General features: G+C 56.4%; 1 protein-coding gene across 1 annotated transcript in view; it reads left to right on the top strand.

Moving 5' to 3' along the window:
• The window catches only part of LRP5 (LDL receptor related protein 5), a 97,864-nt gene that overhangs the window by 61,904 nt on the left and 9,642 nt on the right, over positions 1 to 26,318 (top strand). Inside the window, 11 exon segments of the mRNA XM_039840636.1 lie at positions 3,268 to 3,484; positions 5,293 to 5,582; positions 7,212 to 7,438; positions 8,657 to 8,841; positions 11,458 to 11,781; positions 12,939 to 13,138; positions 16,175 to 16,383; positions 17,151 to 17,341; positions 17,960 to 18,169; positions 20,935 to 21,060; positions 24,243 to 24,479. Coding sequence (XP_039696570.1) covers positions 3,268 to 3,484; positions 5,293 to 5,582; positions 7,212 to 7,438; positions 8,657 to 8,841; positions 11,458 to 11,781; positions 12,939 to 13,138; positions 16,175 to 16,383; positions 17,151 to 17,341; positions 17,960 to 18,169; positions 20,935 to 21,060; positions 24,243 to 24,479 — 2,416 coding nt within the window.

The raw sequence follows: 26,318 nt of genomic DNA, 5'->3' as shown, positions 1-26,318 counted from the left end.
GAGTGAGGTTGGCACTCGGGCCTTTGGCGTCTGACTCGACCGTGTGACATAACTTCTCAGAGACGTCCACTTCCCTTTCTTGAAAACAAAGGCAGGGGAACTTCTGGGGTGGGAGTCGAGAAGTGGCCCGCAGGCCAGAGCGCCTGCGTTTGGACCACTCTCAAACTCAGAGTGGTGGTTGTACTTTTAAATGATTTCTAAAAAGCAAAAGAATACTATTCTTTTTTCATGACTTGCGAAAACGATCTGAAATTCAGATTTCAGTGTCCACAAATAAAGTTTATTTTTGTTTTGGCACAAATAAAGTTTTATGGGAACGCAGCCATGCTTGTTCTTTTACATGCTCTCCGGGGCTGCTTTCTCGACCGACAAGGACCATATGGCCACAAAGCTGAAGATATTTACAGTCCTTTTCAGGAATAGTTTGCCGACCCCTATCCTGGAAAATCCGCCTCCCACGCTCTCTCCTGCTGCCAACGTTCTTGGGTGTCCCAGATTCCGTTCCGTTCCGTTCTGAGTTCTGTTCGGATGCATTACCCTCCCAGGAGTCAGATGGGACCTTCTCTACATCTTGTCTCCTCACCTCAGTAAGGACCCCAGGAAAGGTAGGGACCCTGAGCTGGGCCCAGAGATGTCGGAACACGTGCTCCCTGTGGACAGGCCGCAGGTGTCCGCTCCAGGACATGGGAGGGGCCCAGGCCAGTAGGTTCCTCTTATAGACCTGTTGGATTTGGTCAAGGTCTGCTAAGAGCCACTATCAGAAGACCGCTCTGGGATCTTCACTGTTAGGGTCTTGATGTCCTCCCAAGTTGGAGAGCCTGTGCAGTGCTCCACGGGTTCTGTAATCCCTGTGGACCGCCATGAGGGTGGGGAGCGGCTTCCAAGTCACAGGGAGACCCCGCTCCCCAGAGCCGGGCCCCTGCTATTGTGGTAGGTACAGCTGGCCCAGCCCCCAGGGAGCAAGCAACTCCTTGCTGCCTCCCACCTCATTCTGGGCAGCCGGGGAGTGGAGGCAGAGGTGGGGACAGGGGAGGTCCCTCTGCGGGCTCATTTTCATCCTTCTTAAGCCAGGAAAAAATGTACTCCCGCCCCTAAGTTCCCTAGAGCATGTACTTATTTATGTCTGAAATTTAATTATTAAAGGAAATTAGAAAAATATGGAAATAGAGAAGGAAGAAGAATGGCTCTCAAAGAGATGGTGTTGACATTTGAAATATTAAATCCTGGATCGTTTTTCCTGAACGTGGATTGTTTTCTCCGTGGGGTCGATGCACTGCATCCCAGCTCCCACGCCCCAGCTGAGGACCGAAGGTTCGAGCCCTGCGTCTTCACGGGCTGTGTTCCTGCGACACACAGGGCCCCCTCTTCTCCCCCCACCCCCACTTCCTCTCCTGGGGTCCCAGGGCGAGACCCCTTCGGGGCGAGGCTTGTGCCAAGGGTTCTCCCAGGGGCTCGGTGTTCACCACCTTCATGTGTCTCCCCGTTGTGGGGCCAAATGGGGACCAGCACCTAGACCAACGTCTTGGCGCGTTAACCCATCAGCTTCCGTGTACAGTCGACCCTGGAGCAACACGCATTCGAGCTGCGTGGGTCCACCTGCTTGCGGGCGCTTTCAACGACTGAATTTTCTCCTGTATTTTTCTTAATAACGTTTTTTTTCTTCTAGCTTCCTTTATTGTGAGAATACAATACATAATACATAGGACATACGGCATATGTGTTAATGCACTGTTTATATGATTGGGAAGGCTTCCGGTCAACAGTAGGCTATTAGTAAAGTTTTGGGGGAGTTGAAGTTATATGCAGGTTTTTGACTCGTTGGGAGTGGGTTGGCGCTTCTGACCGCCGTGCTGTTTGAGGGTCCACGACTGCTGCCCGGGGGGCCCAGGCGTGGTGCCCAGAGTCCCACACGAAACCCATATAATCTGAGGTCCGCCATCCCTGTGAGGCCAGCAGCTCCCCGGCAGTGGGGCAAGGGTTAGATGGTCCAGCCCAGTGTTCGCACCTGAGCTGCTCATCAGAGCCAGCTGTCGGGAGCTGCGCTCAGGATCCGCAGCTGGGCCCTGGCCTTCCAGCGCTGACTTGGTGGCCCCAGCGTGGGGCCCAGCCATTGTTAGTTCTTTCGTTAAGTTCCCCGGTTGACGTTCGCTGCCCCCCTCAGGTACAGGTGGAGAAACTGAGACCCACTGGGGTTGCAGGGAGGTGCCCCTGGGGCGGAGCTGAGGTGGGGCCCCCGGCCACCCGCCTCTCCCCGCTTGTCCCAGCAGTTTTGTCCTATGCCGTCTGGTGACACAACCAAAATCTTTTCTGCTCCACATGCTCTCGATCTGTCCTGTGCCCGTGTTGCCTGTAAGACAGAGGGTTCTAGTGTTTCTGATGAGCTGGAAATATAATCTGGCTGCAGGGGGCCTGCTGAAACTCGCTTTCGATTCCGTCCTGCCTCTTTCATCCGGGCCTGAAAGCCAAGGGTTCGGATGTTGTGTTTTTATCGTCTTCCTTTTAACATAAATGTCTACCGAATCCTCTGTCATCAGAATCACGTCTTTTCTTGTTTGTGTGTTTCGGTTGGTTAAGGCGTTTTTATATTCAACAGCGTTTTTCTCCTCTGTGGCTTTTGTGGTCGATGCTTTTAATCAGCACTGACTCTTCAAGAAAGCGGTTTTAGCTCGCACGTCTCAGAGTAAACGGCCGCTAGTGTGTCTGCAGTGGAAAGCACCCTAGAGCCACCGGCTCAGACTCAGGACTAGAAGCACCTCAGCGCCCACCTGGTCCTGGCTGAGCTAGAGACCAGCCCACGTCCCAGTGGGAGACCTTGCCCAGGGCCCGTGGCGCCAGCTGTCCAGCCCTTGGAGACCTGACCCCGTGTCTCGGGGGCGGCCCTGGGTCTCCCTGTGCTGCGCCGGGCAGGTTTTGCTGGTCAGCAATGCCCGGGCTCCTTCCAGCAGGACCGCCCCTGGTCTGAGACCCACACCTTGGTGCCAGGCGGCCACCGCCCGCGGGTCAGCAGTGATAAGGGAGAGAATGCCCGTTTGCCCCGCCTGTCTCCACCGCGCCGAGCCTCAGTGCGGCACACACACCGGGGCAGGGGAGGCCATGGGGAGAGACCCTGCGCCAGCCCCCGCTCCCCGGGGAGCCATGGCCGCGGCTTTGTACGATGGCCCGGCGGGGTGCGGACGAAGCCGAGGCTCCTTTCTGGGGGTGAGCCCCCGCTGTTGCAGGCGGCTCAGGCGCGAGGCTGCTTCAGACCCGTGTCTCCCGTCCCTCCAGGTGATCAATGTCGACGGGACAAAGAGGCGGACACTGCTGGAGGACAAGCTCCCGCACATTTTCGGGTTCACACTGCTGGGGGACTTCATCTACTGGACCGACTGGCAGCGGCGCAGCATCGAGCGTGTGCACAAGGTCAAGGCCAGCCGGGATGTCATCATCGACCAGCTGCCGGACCTGATGGGGCTCAAGGCCGTGAACGTGGCCAAGGTTGTCGGTGAGTCCTGTCAGCCTCCAGCCGCGGGTTGGCCATGCCAGCTGGTGCAAGGAAGAAGCGACAAGCTCGTGGATGCCCTTTGGTCCGTGGGCAGCCCAGTTTGGGGCCAAAGCTGGAGGCATAGTGTCCAGCTGGGGTGCCCCACTCTGGGGATGATGGGACAGGAGATGGCGATAACATCTAGTTAAAGACAGGTAGGTGTGAAGGTGGTGTATTGACTGGGAGTAGTTACGAGGCGGTGGTTATGCACTAGCACTGCTGGTAGTAAGTGTTATAATAGTGGCCAACATTTGTTGATGCCTGCTGTGTGCCAGGCTCTGGCTAAGTGCCTTAGTGCCCAAAGCAACCCTACACGCTAATTGCAGTATTGCCCCATTGATGCTGGGGAGAAGGAGGCAAGGCCGCTTAGCTAATGGGTGGCCAAGCTCAGGATTCACGCATGGGTCTGCCACGATCTCACTGCCAGGCTTTGCAGAAAGCTCGCTTAATACAATTTCAAAAAAGGATTTGTAAATGCAGGTGGACAAGCTGCTCTGGAGAGAGTAGCATCCAGGTGCAATGGGGGATGGGATGTGGGGGACTCCGGGCTATGTGGGGACAGGGACTCTCCACCAGGGGCCCCAAGTCTAGTACAGCATCTGCGTATCAGCAAACCTTTGCTGGATGAATGAATGAATCAATGAATGAATGACCAGCAAGGACCCAGTGCTTACCTTCAAGTAGTTTACAGTCTGGTGGGTGAGACACTCCTTAGCTCTACTACCAAGTAGATGGGTATAGCTGAGATGTTAGAGGCACGCCTGGCTTGAAATACGAGGGAGGTCATTTGAACTTGACATTTAAGGAGCAGGTGGGGAGCAGTTTGCCGGCAGAAGAGGCAGCTGAACACAGGCCTGGAGGAGGCCGTGTGGGCTGACTTGGGAGCAGCTACTGCTTCTCTGTCTCTTGGATAGGCCTTTAGTCCCCGCCTGCATTCCTGATACCAAGATGATGGCATCAACGAGTTTTGTTCACCAGCCACCTTGTAAAACATGCCCATCAGCCACTGTGGACCGCGGGGCCCACCTGTGAGTGGTTATTTAAAAAGCAAATAAAACCCCAGAGACCAGGAAAAAGATGTATCCATGGGGTGTGATTTAAAGTTGAGAAACCAGGCTCATCTCCCTCCCTCGCATCTCAGGATTTACCGCAAGAGATGGGGGAAGGACTTTTTTTAGCTGAAATACTTAACATTAAATTAGAGCCAATGTTCACAGCACCCCGTCGATGAGTGAGATTAACAGGCTGGCCAAAAATAAACGAGTGTGCTAAGTACCATCTGCTTAAATGAAAAAAGGAGGCGCCTCCGGCCGTCCCAGGCGAATCTGTTTTCGAGGCCGTCTGGGTGGATTCTCAGGCTCCAGTCCTGTCAGCTGACTGAGACTCCAGGCCCAGGAGGAGTGACTTGTTCATCACTGTCTCGAGGTGTGATTGCGTCCAGCCTGGGCCAGACCGAGGCCAGGAGGCCAGATCTCATGGGTTCTTGTTCCTTGTGAGCTACGTCCTGACTGTGTCACCTTTAGTGACCTCTCTGTGTCTGTTTCCTTGACTGAGAAGCAGGGATGGGCTTGCTCCTCCCTCCCAGGTTGCCGTGCGGGGACCTGCTGTCACCGCCACTTCTGTTCCAGGCCACGGCCCAGGTCTCCTTCGTCTCCACCTCGCGTCCCCGTTTGTGTCTGGCGGACATCAGCCACACGCGGCTGAGGATCCATTGCACCCCCTCTCCGCTGGGCTGTACTGATGTTTAAGGCCTGTGCGTTTACTTCCAGGAACCAACCCCTGTGCGGACAGGAATGGGGGCTGCAGCCACCTGTGCTTCTTCACGCCCCACGCAACCAAGTGCGGCTGCCCCATCGGCCTGGAGCTGCTGAGTGACATGAAGACCTGCATTGTCCCCGAGGCCTTCCTCGTGTTCACCAGCAGAGCCGCCATCCACAGGATCTCCCTTGAGACCAGCAGCAACGACGTGGCCATCCCACTCACGGGCGTCAAGGAGGCCTCCGCGCTGGACTTTGATGTGTCCAGTGGTCACATCTACTGGACGGACGTCAGCCTCAAGGTACGTCTGCTGGGTCCCCGCGCACGCCTTGCCTGCGATGGGACTGGCTCATTTTTCCTAAAGAACTATATTTATTGTCACTCGAATCGAGCCAATAAAATATTAGAGAATCTATTTTAATAAACTAGCGTGAATGAGCACAACGAGCAGATCGAGACACGCAAATGGGCTTTTCAAGAGTGATTGTATGTCCGTGAAACGTTTGTGGCACTGTCTTTAGATTCACCCCACCTTCTCCCTCCCCAGGGCCCTCCTGCTTTGCAAACACTTTCTTCATTTATGGTGCAAATATAAACATCCTGGATACAACAGGATTTGGCAGGGTTTGGCAAATCGGTCCATGGGCCGGCCTCCTCCTTTTGTAAATAAAGTTTTATTGGAACACAACGATGTTCACATGCTTATGGATTGTCTAAGCCTACTTTTATGCCACTGGGTGGAATTGTTGTCACAGATCCATGTGCCCAGTGAAGCCTAAAATATTTACCGTTTGCCCCTTTACAGCACGAGTTTGCCGACTTTGATTTCTAAAGTACAGTATTGAATAACCGACATAGTTTAATCATCTGTCTTTTATTCTACCATTTACATTACATGTCTCGTAAAGATTTTCTGATTTTAAAAGTCACAAGCGTTCACTGTAGAAAGAAAAAAATAGAAACACATAAAGGAGGAAATAAAGGTCACCCTAACCCCACTAGCCCAAGTCAATTATTGCTGACATCTCACTGTATTTCCTTTGAGTTTTTTTCCTGTGATGGTGTTTTTCACAATTTTAATCATGCGCTACATAGAATTCCATATCCTGGTCTTTGCACTTAACATTATAACAGGCATTTTTAACCCATTGTAAATTCTTTAACGTAATTCTTTGAATGTGTAAAAATTCCCACTGCACAGCTGTTTCCCATTACGCTTAAGCATTTCCTTATCTTAAACGTTCGGGTTTCCAACTCTAAACAGTACCGCAGTAAGGAGCATCTCTGTGTGCAAAGCCTCTTTTGTACGTTCGCCCTCGTAAAGGACGGGTTTATCTGTGAAATGCAGCCATTAATAAAAGGAAAAAGAAAAAAAAGAGAAAAAAAAATTCGGAAAGCCTGGCGTGTCTGGCTTGGGTGCCCCTTCTCAGCTCTCTGCATCTTTTATGTTTTTATTAGTTCCCCTGGACGAATTTCGGGAGGAAGATTACCAGGTGGAAGGATACAACTATTTTTAAGGATCATGATGTTTCTATAATGTATTTTTATTTAATAATCATATAAAGTATAATTATTTACTTTTTAAAATAAAACATATACGTAAATGTAGCCAAATTGTTTTTTCTAAAAAGGTTGTGTTTTGCTGCATTTAAAAAGTCTCGTGCACACCGCGAGCGTGTGGGAGGAAACGCCCACCCCGCCTTCAGAGATCCAGTTCTTAAGGGGAGACGGCAACATCCATGGGTCAGGGGTAGAAGTGGAGGGAATTAAAGAGGGGGGAAAAAAACCTCTCGGATGGTGGTGATCTGGCCCCAGGTGCGGTCAGTGGCTGCTCCAGGTGGCCGAGCATCTCACGGTTAGGTGATCGGTTGCCTTCACGGTTAGGTGATCAGTTCCTAACCAGCGGCCTGTCTCCCCCACCTGCTCCCAGACCATCAGCCGCGCCTTCATGAACGGGAGCTCGGTGGAGCACGTGATCGAGTTTGGCCTCGACTACCCGGAAGGCATGGCTGTTGACTGGATGGGCAAGAACCTCTACTGGGCAGACACTGGGACCAACAGGATCGAAGTGGCCCGGCTGGACGGGCAGTTCCGGCAGGTCCTCGTGTGGAGGGACTTGGACAACCCGAGGTCGCTGGCCCTGGACCCCACCAAAGGGTAAGGGCCGTTTTTGTCTGGCTTGGGTGTCCCCTCCCAGCTCTCTACATCACCCGGCACGGCAATGACCTGAGGCCAAGGTGGGTGGCTGCTCACCTGGCTCTCTGCGATTAGAGCAGTACTGACCGTCAGCAGTACTGACCCTTGGAGGTCATCTGGTTCATTTCACAGAGGGGACACAGGCTCAGAGCAGAAGGAAGGAAGGAATGGTGGCCACTTTATTGTGCTCCGCGTTGGGCTCTTTTCTGTGGTTTGTCCCATTGCATCATCCAGGGGGCCTGAACGGGTGGGCATCTTTGTCTCTGATTTTACAAATGTGGAGACAGGCTCAGAGAAGCTGAGTGACTTAGCCAAGGTCACGTAACCAGTTAGAGCTGGGCTGGGCCGAGAGTCCTGTTCTGGGCTCCTTCTCTCGCCCTGTGCCACAGACTCCACCATCTCAGAGCTGGCTCTGCATGCTATGGCCAAGGCTTATTGCTGTGCTTTTGTCTGTTGGCGGCCTGGGCCCTGCTTTGGCACCGAGGCCAGAGGGGTCTGATGTGAGGTCTTTCTCTGCACTGGAGTTTTCTGAGCTGCTGACACAGTGCTCACCCCATAAAGCATCAGCAATGTCTTTGGAGCACCCCGAAAGTCCACCTGTCTCATGCCCTGTTAGGGCAGGAAAGATTTCTGGATGGCAAAACAAAGAGAAAGAGCTCCAGGTTTTAGCAAAAGGGCCGCTATGACGTGCACAATTCCGGAACGGGATTTTCCTGGGGCTGCCGGGGTGCGGCGGAGCTGTTTGAATCCCGGCCCTCAGGATCTTGAAGAGGGATCTGACATCCCGCTTTGCCCACGTTCGTCCTGGTTCCTCTGTCACAGCAGACCTGTCCAGCTTAGTTAGCGTTTGTCCCCGACAAAAGCATCCCAGCCTGGATGTTCCATTACACGGTCACCTCGTCTGTGTGTCGGGTTTGTCTGTCAACTGGGTGATCACACTTACCCTGCAGGGGAACTGTGGTGGGGATTCAGGTGACAGGAGGTTGCAGGGTGAAGCCCCTGGACAGATGTCGGGGTGGCGGGGGCTCAAGGGTCTCACCCTCTTCCTGCTTCCTGAGGGATGTCGTGGATGCGGATTCCTCTGAGATGCGGAGGGCCAAGCCTAGGAGGTGTCACCCTGCCCTGCGGTTACAGTGGACACACCTGAGCGCACCCTCCCCTTCTCCCCGTGTCTTCCAGCTACATCTACTGGACCGAGTGGGGTGGCAAGCCGAGGATCGTGCGGGCTTTCATGGACGGGACCAACTGCATGACGCTGGTGGACAAGGTGGGCCGGGCCAATGACCTCACCATCGACTACGCCGACCAGCGTCTCTACTGGACTGACCTGGACACCAACATGATCGAGTCATCCAACATGCTGGGTGAGGGCCGGGCACAGGGTCACCCCTCAGCCCCCTCTGCGCTGTGCTCTCTGGCCTGCGAGTCCCCAGGCCCTACAGGAGGTGTGGACAGGCCGCGAGTGCTCATCCAGCCTCTCCCTCTCCTGGGGGGTCCCTTTCCGCTCTGTGCCGTTGCTGTAGGCAAGTCGACAGAGGTCCTGGCGACCGCCATTTTCTGCCCATCTATTGAGAGCCGGGTCCCAGCTAAACCCTGAGCTAGGACTCGGATTTGACACTACGCTACATGGCATAGGTTTTCACCGATGGGGAAACTGAGGCCGAGAGAAGTCACAGGGCTTGCCTAAGGTCACAGAGCGCCACTCAGAGCCCAGGGTGACCCTGAGCACTTCCTATGTACTAGGCATCGTTCTAGGACCATTCACAGGCCATACCTGACACCCTGGGATTGGGGGGAAAAAAATCCCACCTTGCTCCAAGTCACCCAGCAGTAGGGGCAGGATTTGAACCCGGAACACCAGCTCTGGGCTCTGTACTGCTGGAGGGGCACGGGTCTGTCTGCACTCTCCATGATGCGCCTGGTGACGGGGCCACCACGTGCAAAGAGAGAATCTGGCTTTCTCCCTCATGGCTTCTGCTGCCGCTCGTGGTAGACTTGGCTGTGCCCATTTCACAGATGAGGACCCTGAGGCAAAAGTGGGCTGAATGGCTTGTCCCAGGTCCTGTGTGAGGAGAGCTGGAACCCCAGTATCCTGGGCTGCACTCTCCACCCCCAACTGACTGTCCTGGTTTTCGAGGCCATTGGCCAGTTTTGAATGTGCCTTTGAGCCCGCCACCCTGCAGTGACGCTGGTGCCAGACGAGAAGCCATCACAGCGCAGCTGGGGTTGCCCGAAATAATTAAGCTCCTTAATTACCCCAGAGTGAAGACACACTTGGACGGAAGCCAGCGAAAGCGCTGGGCGCTCACACGACCTTGCAGATCGAGGGTGGCCACATGTGTTGGGTCTGGCGGTCACTCTGCCGGAGCATGTTTCCCACTTAATGACAGGTGTTTACTGAGCACTTGCTAACGTGAGGCCCGGCGTGTGCAGGATGGATAATGACGTCCGATGTTAGAGCCAGGCGTGGAGCACGGACCTGGGGCCTCGCTGCCTGCTCTAGTCCTGGCCCTGTCACGTATTAACTGTGTGACTTTAGCCGAGTTACTTAACCTTCCTACGCCTTGGTTCCCTAATGCTGACAGTACCTTCCTCCTAAAGCAGCTGCCATGCGAATTAAGTGAGATACTACGGGTAAAAGCTCTTCTCACCGCACCTGGCTCGCAGAAGGTGCCCTCTGAGTGTTTAGTTGCTGGGAAACTGCCTGTGCCCAGTTCAGGAACCCGGGTGTGCGTGCGTGTGCGTGCGTGCGCGTGCACGCGTGTGTGTGTGCATGTGCACGCATGCATTGTGTTTGTGTGTTTGCCGGAGGCATAAGGAAACATCTTTGTTTAATAACTGTTGTTTTCCTAATGACGAAATCGATTTAGAGAATGTCCGAAAATAGAGAAAAATAGGAAGAAAAATTATAATCATCAGTAATTTCACCGCTCAGTGGTAACCAGTATTCACGCTGGTGTATTTCTTTCCAGTTTCAAAATTTTTAATTGAGTTTTACAGTAATATTCTTAATCGTTACAGAGATTTCTTTTTACTTTTAAAAAATAATTTTTAAAACGTCATTTCACATTCTGCCACGTGAAATTTCCGTTCCGCTTTCTCGTACTCCCGTGTACGACGAGCCTGGTCTTAACATCGTGAACATGTTTTCATTGGGACCATTTTTATGATGAAATAGAACATGCGTGCAGGAGCCTTCACGTGACACAGTTTGACAGGTGAAGACTTGGAACCGCACCTGGGTGGAGGGACAGAGCCGGTGTGTTGCCCAGGCCCTCCGCGTGCTCTCTCCCTCTCCCGTGGTGCAGCCCCCATGGGCACCCTTCCCATTGCGCCCTGTCCTGCCCGGCTCTGAGCTGGCTTGTTCACCGTTGTACCCTCAACGCAGCCCAGGGCTTGGCGCACAGTAGGTGCACATACTGTGCTCGGTTTGCAGCTGCGCTATCAGGTGACCAGGTTACCCCCGGTTTGATTCACGAGTCCTCCGCTGCTGGCGTGTGGGGCGACTGCTGCCCTGACCTCTATCTCTGTGTACTAGCTTTGCGGTTCTAGAACTTTCTATGGATGTGTTCGCACAGCAGGTGCTCTTCGGTGTCCTACTTCTTTCAATCTAATGACCGTGAGATTCGCCCCCACACTCTCGATCTTTATCGCTGCGTCATTTCTGTCACGTGAAGACCCCACCGCCTTTTCATTCATTCTGCTAGTGACCATCGTGAGGGTCATTTCCAGCTCGTGGCTGCTCTCGCCGTCTCGTCCCTGCTGCGGTGATGCTGTGTGCGTGTCTCTGCGGGAGGGCGTGGGGCTGCCCGGGCACGGGCCTGCGGCACATCTGGCTTCGGTGGATCCTGCTCGTTTTCCAAAGCGGTCGAGAGAGCTTTTTGGCCCTGACGCGGGTTGCCAGGCTGCAGGGTGAGCCAGTTCTCCCGATAGGGTGCCCGGGGCTGTGGCTGATGCCCTGCCCGTGTGTCTCCACGCAGGTCAAGGGCGGGTCGTGATCGCCGATGACCTCCCGCACCCCTTCGGCCTGACGCAGTACAGTGACTACATCTACTGGACAGACTGGAACCTCCACAGCATCGAGCGGGCCGACAAGACCAGCGGCCGGAACCGTACCCTCGTCCAGGGCCACCTGGACTTCGTGATGGACCTCCTGGTGTTTCACGCCTCCCGCCAGGATGGCCTCAACGACTGCGTGCACAGCAACGGGCAGTGTGGGCAGCTGTGCCTCGCCATCCCCGGGGGCCGCCGCTGCAGCTGTGCCTCACACTACACCCTGGACCCCAGCGGCCGTAACTGCAGCCGTAAGTACCTCGCTTCCCCCTGCACCTCACCCCCATCCTCCAGGCGCCCAGGTCGAAAGAAGCTTCTTCTATGCCTGGATGGTTTGGCAGGTTGTGTGCTGCACAGGCTGCGTCGTGTTACCAGGAGGCCCGGGCTGGGTGGAGGGCCTGTTGCTTCATCAAGACACAAGCATAAGGGCCAAGCCCTCAGCTGGCACATTCCATGGGAGGATCTTTGGATGTGAAGACCGTTTGGGGGGCAGGGAGGGCACTCACCGAAAGGGCAGGCTTTGCTCTAAGTGCTTTCTATGGAGTTCATTTAACCCCTGAGCCTTACAGGGCAGGAAACATCGCTGTCGCCAAGTCACAGGTAAGGAATTTCAGGCACAGAGATGCGTAGTCACCCACGCAAGGTCACGCAGCTGGTGAGGTTTGCACCGGCTTCGGATCCAGACAGGCTGGCTCCAGAGTCCCTGCTCATGACCCCTTGCCACGTGGCCTCACGGTCACACGCGTAACCCTCACACCGACCCTCTGAATTAGGTAGGCTTTTTTAAAAAGTTCTCATTTCAACGATCAAAGAAAGTGAGGTTCAGAGAGCCTGAGAGTGGCTTTCCCACGGGCCACAGAAAGAACAGGTGCGTCCTGTTGGCAGGCTTGTCTCCTGTGACGTCAGTAGAGAGCTGGTTATAATTCAGCCTCTGTGCAGCATCTGACAGTGGCCACGACTGGTGGCCTCCTACACGTTCTGAGTGACGCAGTTTCCGTGCCCAGGCAGCTGTGCTCCTGGCATCACCGTCGGCTCCATACGGTTCTCAGCAGTCCCCTTGAGCACACAGAGGCGTAGGGCGCATTCCGCATCATCCGAGCGTGAGCCGCTTCTGTGGGTGGGAGTTTGCGGCTTGCTGCCATTCCCCTGCGTCCATCGTAAGTCTCGATAACTTAAAAATGAATCGATACCCGTTTTTAAAGTAACACGTGGACTCATAAGATAGTGAAACAACGGAGACGTGTCACGTGGAGAGTGAAGTTCACAGTCTCCCTGTAAGAGCGAGCTCTACAGCTTTGCTTCCACGAGCATCTACTCTCTACAATGAGGCGGAGTCCCGTCTCTCCTGCCGCTCCCCTCCGCTCCCAGAGGCTGACGCGCAGCCCCCCATCTGTTTGCCTCCCCCCAGCGCCCAGCACCTTCTTGCTGTTCAGCCAGAAAAGTGCCATCAGCCGGATGATCCCAGATGACCAGCACAGCCCAGACCTCATGCTGCCCCTGCACGGGCTGCGGAACGTCAAAGCCATTGACTACGACCCGCTGGACAAGTTCATCTACTGGGTGGATGGGCGCCAGAACATCAAGCGGGCCAAGGACGACGGGACCCAGGCAAGTGTGCCTGTCGGGGGGCAGTGGGGGGCGCTTCTGCGAGGAGCTCACCCTGGGCTCTCCAGGCCTCCCCCATCTTCTTAGCAGAGGGGGTGCCGACAGAGCACAGTTTGGGGTAAACAGCGATTCAGGCTCCGGTGACATCATTATGGGTAGAATCCCAAGCATTGTACAAAGCTGAGGCTATGATCGTGTGTAGAAGCTGAATTTTATAGGTTTTGAAGCAATAGAGGGGGAGGTGTCAAACCCTGTGGGATTTTTTTTTCCTTCCACGGTGGTTTCGTACAAGGTGGTTGGTATCACTTATTCTGGATTTGTTCTTATTTCGTAAGAGTGGTGTAGTCAGGTCCGCGCTCATGCAGTGTGTGCGTTCTGAAAATCACCACGCTTATGCAGAATCCCACGGCACAAATCGCAAAGCGTGTGAGGGAAAGGGGGCTGGGGCACAACACTCGAAACTCTGTCCCCAACACACTAATAAAAAAGGAACCAGTAACACAGGAGCACCTTCACACACGCGAAATGGCTCAGGGCACAGACGCTGCAGTGGAGACAGCACTTTGCCTTGAAGAGGCCTGAAGCTGGCTGAAGGCGTGGGCAGAGGAAGGTTGCAGCCTGCGGGTTTTTGCAAAACAGCAGAATGAAGACTTTCTGCCATGGGGTGGAAAGTCATAGCCCCTGTGTGTCTGTGGGGCTCCCAGGGACGGGGAGAGTGTTGGGGGAGGGGGTTGTGCTTTCCTACGAGGCTCCGTGCAGGGTGCCGTCACCTGGTGCTTCTCATGGATGAAATGCACGTGAGCAGATGTGAAATCTGGGTTCTGCTCACATTGTCCCGGATCCAACCCCGCATTGGAACACATTCGTGTTTTTAAAGTGCGTGTTCTAGCAGGACTGACAGCTTTTCCGGGTGATTCCAGGGAGGACGGTCTGTGGCGGCCTCGGGGCGCACTCAGTGTCTCCATGTGGTACTGTGGCCGGTGTCTCTTCCGTCACTGTGGCATCGAGACGTGCTTGGTTCGCCCTGCCAGCTTCCAAAGCCTCTTTTTACAAAAGCTGCAGCTCCAAACTGTCTTTCTCAATCCGATGTCAGAGTAGGGCTCACGTCGTCATTGTGAAGTCTCGATACCGATGACAGCGATGCAGGGAAATGCTCCTTGGTGGAGATTTTCAGATGATTTTCGCACATGTAAAGTAGATTTTGCTGCTTCCTCCCCTGAACCGGATGCTAGTGCTGTCTGGATGGGCCGCATGTCACATTCAACAAAACGCTTCACCTTGCAGCGACGTGAAGTTATGGGTCACCCTGTGAGGGCTGTGTCCCCAGCGGAGGGTAAAGCTCCTGGGCATCCGTCATCGTCGGCTCTGCAGGTGCAGGGCCTGGTGCATAGGGTGGAAATGGGTTTTTTTCATCCTGCTCAGCGCAGGTGGCAGTCGCTATGAATCCCTTGGGGAATGGGGAAGTGTTAATTGAAACTCTGCAGCTCCCCTGCCGAGAGTGTTACAGGGCTCGAATTGCCTTAAAGTCTCATCCAGTCTTTCATGGGAAAGACTTTGAAGAAAAAGCTCCTTAGGGACAGCTTCTGGGTTTCCACTTAATTTGGGAACACGGTTCCCTCTCGTATCTGTGGCTAAGCCCCACCCTCTGGTTTTTATTCTTTTTTTGGGGGGCACCCCCCCAGCCCCCAAGGACGATGTTTTAAATTATTATCTACGTGGTTACGTTTTCTTTCATATTTATTTTTAATTTTTTATTGGGGTCAACAGGGATAACATTTACTATTTTAACCTTCTTTAAGCGTACGGCTCAGTGGCATCAGTCTTGTGTGGCCGACGCCCTCATCCATTTCCAGGACTTTCCATCTTCCCAAACTGAAACTCTGCCCTATTAAACTCTACTTCTTCACCCCCCTCCACCAGCCGCTGGCACCCACCATCCTTCTGTCTCTGTGAACTTAACTATTCTTAGTACTTTGTGTAAGTGGGATCGTGCGCTTATGAAATCCGCGTCTTTTTCTTTCTAGCATTTTTCATTGAGCAAAACGTCCTCAGAGGTCCTCCCTGTCATCGCACGGGTCAGAACCTCCTTCCTCCCTGAGGCTGACTGATGTTCCTTGTAAGGATGGACCACACTTTGTTTGTCCATCATCCGCTGATGGACACTTGGGTCATTTTCCCCTTTGGGTCATCGCCAGTAGCATCGCTGTGAACGTCTGTGTTTGAGTTTTCGAATGCGCGGACGGTGCTGCCGTGAACGTGACCGAGCAGCGAAGCAGAGCACATCACGGGGCCAGGAGGGCGGCGCTGGTCACGCCGCGGAATAGGGTTCGAGTCGGACACTTCTCACTGGCCCGAGTACTGTTACATACGTTAAAATTGCGGTTCGGGGTTTATAAAACTGGCTAGTGTTACAGTTTGTCTCCTGGGGAGGGACGGGGGCAGCCTGTTGCTTCGCACCGTGCGGTTCTCAGCTGGCTCTGTGGACGACTGGTGTCCCAGAGTCTGGTTTTAGGCCTGGCTCCAACTGCACCCTCACCTGGCCCTCACCTGGCTTTCCACCTTCACCTGGCCCTGTACCCCTGGCCTCTCCCTTAGGGACGAGGGTTGTGAGAAGTTAACTTCTGTACACTGTCTTGGTACCCTAAATTAAAAAAAAAAAACACAAGATTTGAAGGTCGAGATCCAAAACGTGAGTCCAACGAAATGAGCAAAGGGAGAGGAGATGCTCTGAGAAGGGGCCTCCGGCCCTGGCTCGACTGCCCGGCTGCCAGGCGGTCCCTGCGTGCCTGCAGGAGAGTGGCCGGTCCGGGAGGCCACCCGCGGGGTCCAGCGGAGGCCCTGATGGGTGGGTCCGAAATCCGAGCGAATGGGCCAGGGCCCTTCTTGGGCTGCTCAGGAGTCCGCGGTCCTCCCCAGGGGGCATGTGGGGGGAGCCGGGCGCGCAGGTTGGAACCACGACCTTTGGCCACACTCGGGCGCTGAGGCCTCGCCCTCCTCACCGTGGCTTTAAGCCGGCGTTCGCTTTCTCCTGTTTTACAGCCGTCCATTCTGACCTCTCCGAGCCCGAACCAGAACCCGGACAGGCAGCCCCACGATCTCAGCATCGACGTCTACAGCCGGACACTGTTCTGGACGTGCGAGGCCACCAACACCATCAACGTCCACCGGCTGAACGGGGACGCCATGGGCGTGGTGCTTCGTGGGGACCGCGACAAGCCGAGGGCTATCGTCGTCAACGCCGAGCGAGGGTGCGAGGCCATGGGGTGGGCGGGCACCATGGTGTGGGGGGCCTGACGCCCTCTCGGGTTGGGAGAGTTTTCCTCCCCGGACATCACGGTTCGTCAGACGGCCCCCAGGGTCCCCGCCACAGCAGCCAGACAGGACGTGGAACCGTTGACTCAAGGGAGGCCTCCCTGGAGGCAGGGGCTTCTTAGCAGGTGGGCTGAGTACGCGTCCCTGGGGCTGTTGCAACAAGTGACCGCAAACGGGGAGCTTAAAGCAGCGGATGGTTATTCTCTCACTGCCGGAGACCGGAGGCCCCAAGGCAGGCGTGGGCCGGGCCTCATCCCCGCCGGACGCCCCGGGGAGGGTCCTTCCTGCCCCGCCGCCTCCGGGAGCCCCTGGTGTTCTTGGGCTCGTGGCTGCGTCCTGCTCTTCTGCCCCTGTCTTCACAGTGACTTTCTGTGTCTCTGCGTGGCCTCCTCTCTCTCTTTCAAGGACACTCATTAGGTTTAGGGCTCACCCTGACCCAGAGCGGCCTCATCTTGATCCTTAATTCCATCCGCTAAGATCCTCTGTTCACATTTCTGAGGTTCCGGGGAGATATGGATTTTGGGGGGACACTATTCAACCCAGTAATGGGTGAGACCTTCTCAGCCACAGGGGCCAGCCCCGACAGGCCAGGGCCACGTGACCGGTGACTTTCTCAAATTCTGCTGGCTGCCCGCAGGGCCGGGAGCTGGTCTGGGTCTGGCTGGGGAGGTGGCACCTGCCCCTCACACGCCCCTGCCCGCAGGTACCTGTACTTCACCAACATGCAGGAGCTGGCGGCCAAGATCGAGCGCACGGCCCTGGACGGCACCGAACGTGAGGTCCTCTTTACCACTGGCCTCATCCGCCCTGTGGCCCTCGTGGTGGACAACGCGCTGGGCAAGCTCTTCTGGGTGGACGCGGACCTGAAGCGCATCGAAAGCTGCGACCTGTCAGGTGCGTGCCCTGGGTGTCCCTGGGGGTCGGGTCCCTCGGCAGCCCACGGGTCTGGCCTTCCCAGGGTCGCTGACTTCCTTGTCATCAGTAACGGTGGTGGCCGTGACCATGGCTGTCAGGGACCTGCTGCGAGTGGGCCCTGTGCCGGAGTTCCACGTACACCCCGTGAGATCTGGGTGCAGGCCCCGCACGACACCCGCGTGGCAGAGGCAGACGAGGCTCAGGGAGGGTGTGCGAGCTGCCCAGAGCCCCACAGCATGGGGTGGAGCGGGACTTTGTCCCCAGCCTGTGCCTCCAGTGCCAAGGTCGCAGGTGGGCCGCCTTAGACCAGGAGGCCCCTGGGCTGGAGGAGCGAGAGTCAGTGCTTTGAGGGGCTTTTTTTTCCATAAGCTGAGTGGGCTGGGGGAAGTGGGGGCTCTGTGTTTACCAGAGCCAGCCCCTGGGGCCCGTAATTTCGGCCTGTGGCTCTGAGCCTGAGGCTGGCTCAGGGGCGAAAAGGGCTGTCTGGGTACTGGTCTCGCGTCTGCCCGATTCTGGGGAGCCCGCCCCAGGCTCCTGGCTGCCCTCGTCCTCCTGCACCAAGCACGGGCTGAGCTCAGGGCCCCGTCCACCTCGCAGGGGCCAACCGCCTGACGCTGGAGGATGCCAACGTCGTGCAGCCCGTGGGCCTGGCCGTGCTGGGCAGGCACCTGTACTGGATCGACCGCCAGCAGCAGATGATCGAGCGCGTGGAGAAGACCAGCGGGGACAAGCGAACACGAGTCCAGGGCCGCGTCGCCCACCTGACCGGCATCCACGCCGTGGAGGATGTCAGCCTGGAGGAGTTCTGTACGTAGGGTCCCCCAGGGGAGGGCGGGCACGTGCCCACAGCATGGCGACCCCCGAACTGGCCCCCTTGGGAGGAGGAGGGGGTCGGGCCTGTGCGAGAGTCTGGGCCTGAGGCCCCGCATTCCTTCTGACAAGCCGGATACCGCTCTTGGCTCCGAAGGCCACCGTCGGGTCCTTGCCCCGTGCTTCTCTCCATCTGAGCGACAGGTCCGAACCTCTCTGACTTCCTCTGCTGCCGGCGGAGAGCCTGCCCCACGCTTCGAGGGCCCCCAGTTACATTCGGCCCCCCCTTTACACTAGTCTCCCTTTTGATTGACACCACATCAACCAACTAGTAATCTTAACTATACCTGTCAAGCCACAGGCACGAGAGCTCTTCACGTCCCCCGTGCTGGGGGTGAGGGCGGGAGACTGGGGGGCACGTAGGGTGCTGCCAGCCGCAGCCTGCCTCTGCCCCGGGGCCCGAGAGCCAGGGACGTCTGCCTCAGGGACCTTTCGTCCCTACGTTTTCTCCACACATGGCTGTGTAGAGGCGCGCGTGCGTGTGTGTGTCTGCCTGTCTTTTCATACACGTACACCTGGGCTGCTAGTGGCGTGAGCAAGGCCATCGCCGTCCGTATCCTGTGACGCCTGCAGTCCGGCCACCTTCACGGTGCTCACCTCAGGGCCCTGGGGGATGTCCTGCTCGCCAGCCCTCGCCCTCCCGCTGGCCGTGTCCCTGCTCCCAGTCCCTCTGATCACCTTCCCTTCCCTTCCGTCTGAGTAGCTCCTGCTGACTCATCGGCTGTCACTCGGCTCAGGTGTCCCTGTCTCAGTGGACGAGCTTCCACCCTTGGACCCCACCACCGGCCTTGCCGTGTCGTGATCACCCTGCCTCCAGGCCCTGTGCTCACTGCATTACTGCATTATGTATATCTCACAGTCATCCTATACCTCTGAGGACAGGGGGCTCAGGACAGCTGGTACCTTCCCCCCCGTCGCTGGCCGATGAATGTGACAGGGCTTGGACTTGAGGCCAGACCCCATGTTTTAGCCACTGGGCTTGTCTGTTGCTTACCTTCAGTGGCTGGGCAAATTGGCACCGTGTTCATTGGAGACACCCGCGAGGTGTGCGCGTGAGGTCGTGGGGCTCCCCGCTCGGAGCGGGGCCTGACCTCTGACGCAGTGAGTTGGTCACTTCGGTGTTGACCACTGGGCAGCCGGTTTCTGCCCTTGTGGGTTCTTGGTTGGGTCCTGGATAAGGGACGTCGTCAGGTGACTGAGGCATCTGTGGATACGCGTCAAAATGCCGAATGCCCATGTTTGCCTGGCCCCGTACACGGCCCTCAGCGAAGTCACAGGTTGCTGGGTGTCACGGCCTTCAGAATCACTGGCAGATGGTCACAATGGTGAACGCTGAGCCCACGAATGTCCAGACTTGCTGGTGTCAGCAGAGAGCCAGGCACACTGATGGGCAGCTCCTTGGACCTGAGGGGACAGGAGGGCCCCGAAACGTTTAGTGTGCAGAGGTGAGGTCGGAACCCGGGACTGTCCCCATGAACGCTGATGTACGCTGTCTCGGGTGACATGAAGCGGCTCCTCGTTTTGAGTGAGGGCAGGAAACCCCACGTGCATTCAAGACATGGGTCACCGAGCCCACTTCCGCACGAGACCCCACGGCTAAACTCTAAACCAGGGTGGCACGACGCAGCCCGTGGGCCACAGCTAGTTTTGTGACTAAAGTTTTATTGGAGCACAGCCACACGCACTGGTTTATGTGTCATTCGTGTGTCATTCATGGCGGCTGCCTTGTCATTACAGCCGAGGAGCTGTAACGGACAATCTGGCCCGGAAAGCCAAAATTATTTACTTTCTCGTTCATAGAAAAAGTTGGCCGACCCCTGCTCTAACGCGTGACTTCTGCCGTTTTAAAGACACCTAACCCTCGAGAGTGAAGAGGGCCAGCTGCGTGATGTTTCAGTGGGGTCGGGGGCGGGGAGTGGGGGGAGTGGTCACCGTCATTTCCTCCCACCTGAGGGAGGTCGGCCGCCCTCCCAGGCCCCTTCCCCCTGCTCAGGTGTCCGGCTTGCTATTTTAACCCCCATTTTTATGAGCTTCCTGTGGCCGCTGTCACAAGTCACCATAAACTGGGTGATTTAAGTACCAGAAATGTGTTTTCCCACAGTCCTGGAGGCCAGAAGCCTGACATCAAGGTGTCCGCAGGGATGGGGGGTGGTTCTTAGTCCTTTCGCTCTCTGGTTGGTTCAGCCGTTCCTTGTGGCCACATGGCTCCAGTCCGTGCCTGTCATCACATGGCCTTCTCCCCTGTGCCTTTCATAAGACACTTTTCACTCGATTTAGGGCCACCCAGATAATCCAGAATGACCTCATCTCCTGGTCCTTCACCTGATTTTGTCCACAAAGACCCTTTTTCTAAATAAGGATATGTTCACAGATTCAGTCTCCTAGAGGGACAGACAGGCAAGCAGTCTAGAGTGACAAGTGTAGGCACAGTGGGAGCTGGTGCCAATGGGCTGGGGTGTGATGTTGGGCAGGTTCTGTGACTGCTTTGGGCCTGTGTTTCTTCATCTAGAAAATGCAGTGTAACGAGAAACAGACTCCATAGGCTGCCCTGGGAATTAAGTGGGAGGATCTACAGGGCCCGGCCTACAGGAGTGCCAGTTCCTGTGAGTTCTCGCCTGGCCCTCACCCCCGGCCACCCTCCAGGTTATAGTCCTGAGGTGTGGGAGGCACAGCCTGACCCCTGCCTCTTTGTGTCTCCACAGCGGCCCACCCATGTGCCCGGGACAATGGCGGCTGCTCCCACATCTGCATTGCCAAGGGTGATGGGACACCACGGTGCTCATGCCCAGTGCACCTGGTGCTTCTGCAGAACCTGCTGACCTGTGGCGGTAGGTGTGACTTCAGTGCTTTCTGTCGGGAAGTTAGGGACCGGATTCTCTGCCTGCTGCTCACTGCCTGGCATCCTTTTAAAATCACCGTCCCTGTGGCATCCCATCTCCAAAGCAGACGGTCTTTTCATTCACCATCCTGTCTTGTCTAATGTATGCATTCAGGGCTTTGAATTTCCCTCCAAGCACTGCTTTTGCTGCATCCCACACATTTTGATAAGTTGTATTTCCTCTTCAGTTAGTTCAAATATCTTTTACTTTTTCATTTGATTTCTTCTCTGGCTCATGTCTTATTTAGAAGTGTGTATGTAATCTCCAAATAGTTGGGGATTGTCCAGCTATCTTCCTGTTACTGATTTCTAATTTTATTCTGCTGTGGTCTGAGGGCATTATATGATTTTTATCCCTTTAGCTTTGTTTAGGTGTATTTTATGGCCCAGCACATGTCTGTTTGGGTGACTGTTCCATGGGAGCTTGAGAAAAATGTGTCATCAGCTGTTTTGGGGTGGAGTGTACTATAAACGTCAATTAGATCCGGTTGATTAATGGTTTAGGTTGTCTGCATCCTTCCTGACTGCCTATTTACACTGTCGCTTCCTGATGGGGGTGTTGAAGTCTCCAACCCCAATAGTAGATTTTTTCTACCTCTTGGTGAAGTTCTGTCTTTTCTCCTTCTTCCATCCTTGATCCTCTTTTTCTCTACGTCTTCGAGGGGAGTGGTCAAGAACGTGAGTTTTAGAGTCAAACAGACCTGGGTTGAAATCCCAGCTCTGCCACTTCCCAGCCGAGTGACCCCAGAACGGCCACTTGTCCTTTCTGAGCTTCCACTTCCTCCCGAGTGAAACAGAGAGGTTGAGAACACTTCCCTATCGGAACTGTCATGGGCATTAAGTAACAGAGCACTCTGTGTGATCCCCGGTATGTGACGCATGGGACTGCCAGCTACGATTAGTTGTGAGGGTAGCAGTAGTAATAACCATGACGAAGCCAACCCCCCAGGGCTTCCTTTCTCCCACCCTCAGGGTCCCCTAGGTGACCTTGGATCCTCCCCTCTCCCCTTCTCTTCTGCGAGCTCCTGGGAATCGGGCTTCACCCTGTTCTCACGCCCCACCCCACGATACCCTCCCTGTGTCCTGCATGGCAGATGCTCAGCACAGGCCCGTCAGTACATGGCGCTTGTTCTCCGGAGCTTGCCCTGCCCGGGTAGAGGCTGGTCCTTGCCCGGGAGCTCGGGGAGTGGGACCATGGGGTCTGTCCTTCTGGAGCTTTCTCTGCCCGGCCTCACACTAGGAACACCCACGGGCTTGGCTGAGAGCAGAGGGTACATTCTGTGGCCATCCCCTGGTGGATGCCGCCTTGACCTTCCCGAGCTTCCTCGTGGCTTTGTGGCCCGAGAGTGGCCGTGCAGCCCCCACAGATGCCCAGGCCGCCCTGAGGAGACGGCCTGGAGAGAGCTGTGCGGCACGCTCGGCTCTCCCTCGGACTCAGCCGCGGGCCTCCACACAGAGGACGCGTCCCGTCCCCCTCCCGCTTTCCCGGTCTCCGGCCCTCCGGGCTTGAGGAAGCCAGGCCCCTTATTCACAGCCGAGGTGTGTATTTACTGTGGACCGCTTGTGGCCACTTCTCTGGGGAGGTCACGGAAGGCTCAGTGCTCGCCGAGGTTCTCCAGAGGCGATGTGCACCCTCGTGAAATGGCAGGAGCCAGATGGGCAAGGTGTTGGCATTCTCAACAGCGCCGCCACTAACGCTGTTTGAGCCCCTCCCGAGCTAGGCGCACACACACCCACATACACACACGCACACATGAGCACACACGTGTGTGCGCTTACCCTACTCCTTGTGACAAGCCTGTGACCCTCCACAGGAGGGTCATGGACCCTCTTCATCTTAGCTGGGAGGATCAGTCAAAACCACAGACACGGGGCCTTTGGGGGCTGAAGCTCAGGAGTGGAGTAGGGCCACTATCCACATACACGTCTCTGTGACCAACCCCTGTGCATGTCCTTCGTCGGTGGCTCAGCACGCAATCAGTCACTGGCTCCCTTCAGACACCACGGGCACCCAGACTCCTACTGTCCTTGGTGTGTCCTTCGTGTCCGGGCCCAGTGGGGACAGCCAGACTTCTTTGGCTGTTTGCTCACATCCCCTCCCCCACCTCACGTCCTGTGCAGCTTGGCGGGAACGGGCGGTTACAGGGGAGGCGCACGTGTTCCTAATGTGGAAAGGCTCAGGTGCGTCGTTGCTGTGAGGAACCGGAGCTTCCTCCCGTGACCAGGTCTCAAGGGCGTTGAGGGCTGCTGTTAAACATTAAAATGACCTTCTGGCCTGTTTCCTGGCCTCAGTTTTCTGTGACTTTCCACATAAAGGAGGGGGGATGGTAATGGGAGCCCCAGGAAATGGGGCGGCCCGAAGCCGAGGGTCTCTTCTTGCTTATCTTTGCTGGTGCCTCTGCCTCTGTGCCCGTCTGCGTCTCGGTCTCTCTGAGCGCTGCTGCTCGTGGGGCCTGCACTTGGCTTGTACTGAGGAAGTCGACTCCAAGGGCTGGACTGACCCCACCGTGGTTCCCTGGTAGGAGGTGGCCCCAGAGGTCCTGTCCTTTGCTCTGCACGAGACTCCCTCAGCCGGGGAGCCTTCCTACCCCTTCCTCACCCACTCCCCTCCCCCTGCGGTATCCTCGCCCGCCTGCCTCTCCTTAGCCCACTCTTCAGCAAGGGGCCCACGTCCTCTGCCAGCCTCCGCTGTGCCCATGGGCATGCCGGCCATCCACAGAGGCCCAGCCCTACTGCTCCAGCTGCCCAGCTCGTAACAGGTGTGGGTGCTGCCTTCTGACCCTCCGGCTCCCGACCGGGTGCAGCGGGTACTCAGGCGTGGCGAGCCACGTGCACACAGTGCAGTCCCAGCTGCTTCCCAGCCCAGAACCTTCCCCGCTGTGCTTGGCGTGGTGCCTGCTGCTTGCAGGTCAAGGCCCCAGTCGGCCCCTCTTTTTCCACAGTGAAAACAACAACGAACATTCATGTCTTCTTTCAGCAAACATTTATCCCCCCGCCTTCCTCTCCAGCAGGGCTGGGGCAGCAGACAGGACGCACCCAGTGCGCACGGAGCGGGCGCAGCACCAGACGCGCATCGTCCGTTTTTTCTGCGCCGCGCAGGGCGGCGTGTGACGGTCTTTCTGTCCTCCCCAGAGCCTCCCACCTGCTCCCCCGACCAGTTCGCCTGTGCCACGGGGGAGATCGACTGCATCCCCGGGGCCTGGCGCTGCGACGGTTTCCCTGAGTGTGACGACCAGAGCGACGAGGAGGGTTGTCCCGTGTGCTCGGCCGCCCAGTTCCCCTGCGCGCGGGGCCAGTGCGTGGACCTGCGACTGCGCTGCGACGGCGAGGCCGACTGCCAGGACCGCTCCGACGAAGCTGACTGCGATGGTGAGGCCGGCCGTGCACCACCACGCCCGCCAGGCCCCGCCCACCGCCCCGCCCCTCATAGGCCCCCGCCCACCGCCCGCCCCTGGGCCAGGCCCCGCCTCCTCCCTGGAGCAACGCGATTCCCCTGATCCACTCGTCCTGCCCTCCAGGATGCCCTGCTGGGGCTCCTTCTGTCACACTGGGTAGGGCCTCTGTAAAACTGTTGCCTGGGGAGGAATCACCAGGTCCTCCCTCCTCAGCTTGGGATGCACAGAAGTTACATTTTAGGCCCAATGGGAAAACCTTGCCGTTTCCTCCCATGCTGTCCTGCCAAGCAGTTCGGCTTGAAGGCAGGGACTGTAAAAGTCAATCTCGCCTTTTCTCATTTGGTTAAGAGTTTTACAGGACCGCAAGGCGAATCTAGTGGTCGGCTGGATTTCCATGGCTGACACCTTGGTAAACCTTTGTCCCTAAAGACAGTGCTGCCCCCCACCAAGCAGTCTGTGCGATAACCTTCCCCGGCTTGCTTCTAGCACCCCGTCGGTCCAGGAGTTACAAAGAGATTTGCTTAGTCGTCTCAGGCCCACTGTGGCCAGCAGGCTCTTCCTTCAGACCTTGACTATGATACGTCTGTCTCTGCTCCCCTTCTGAGTTTTTCTTCTATAAGTGACGTGCTCAGTTGGTTCCTGCCACATATTGTCAGCACCGTGACTGCCACTGAGCTGTTCATGGGTCATTCTTACTGCCTCTCCCATAGCCACTGGGTCCTGTTCTTGGATAACTCAGATGCTGTCTGGTCACCGCCCACCATCCCCATTCATAATGACCGGCCATTTTGTGGAAGACGAGAGCCTGGGGGTGTCATTCCCTAAATGTTTCTATAAAGCCTCAGCTGTTAAATCTTTCCAGCCAACAAACCTTTTGAGAATTTGATGGAGGCCCTAGACCAAGGATTAGCAAATTGGCCAGGGAGCCAAATCCAGACCACCACTTATTTTGGTAAATAAAGTTTGGGACACAGCCAGGCCCGTTTGTTCCTGTATCGTCTGTGGCTGGTCTTTGTGCTAACAAGGCAGAGTGAGCGGTTACAGTAGAGACCTATGGCCCACGAAGCCTACACACCGACTGCCCGGCGCTTTGCAGGAGCACCGGCTCAGCCCTGCTATGCCCCTCCAACCCAGCACCGTGTTTTGGCCGCCAGCCCAGAGGATGGCAGGACCCCATTTGGGGTCTGTCCCCTCCCCCCTCCCACTGTAAACATTTCTCCAGAGCCACCCTTCATGCAGGCTCCGGGCTCCACCCTCTGTTTTAAAAGCTTCTTCCCCTGCTTGGTCACCAGCAAATAGTGCCACCTGTTTCTAGGACAGGGTCCCCTTGTCTTCAGTTCTCAAAGCAGGGCATCGTGGGGAGCTTAGCTAGCAAGTATGCCTGCCGGCTGAGCCCCCGGGTGGCTGCCTCCCTGGTGGGGCTGTAGCTCCTGACAGGACAGCACGTGGGAGCAGGAAGGGCGGTGGCAGCAGCAGTCAGGAGCCAGCCTTTCTCTTCCTGCCACCCCAGAGGCCGTGAGCTGCGCCGGTCACTTGTGTGGGCCGCCACTGCCTGCAGTGGAGCGCTGCTGAGATATCGCCAGTCCCCTGCCCCACCCAGTCTAGGAGCCTGATCCATACCTCCCAGGGGTCGTCGGGGTCTCTTTCCTGCCAGTCCTGACGCCAGCATTGCAGAGGCCTTGGTCATCGAGGGGAGGGTGCAGAATGGATTTGCCATGACCGCTCCCCAGCCCGGTCGTGGAAAGGGGCCCCCCCATGGGTCCTCTCTGCATTTGAAACCCAGAACTTTGTGGTTGGCCCGGGGGGGGGGGGC

Source organism: Pteropus medius, unplaced genomic scaffold (genome assembly GCF_902729225.1).
Source record: "Pteropus medius unplaced genomic scaffold, Ma_sr-lr_union100, whole genome shotgun sequence".
In the NCBI taxonomy this organism is placed as follows: Eukaryota; Metazoa; Chordata; class Mammalia; order Chiroptera; family Pteropodidae; genus Pteropus; species Pteropus medius.
This window is presented reverse-complemented; position numbering and strand designations above follow the sequence as displayed.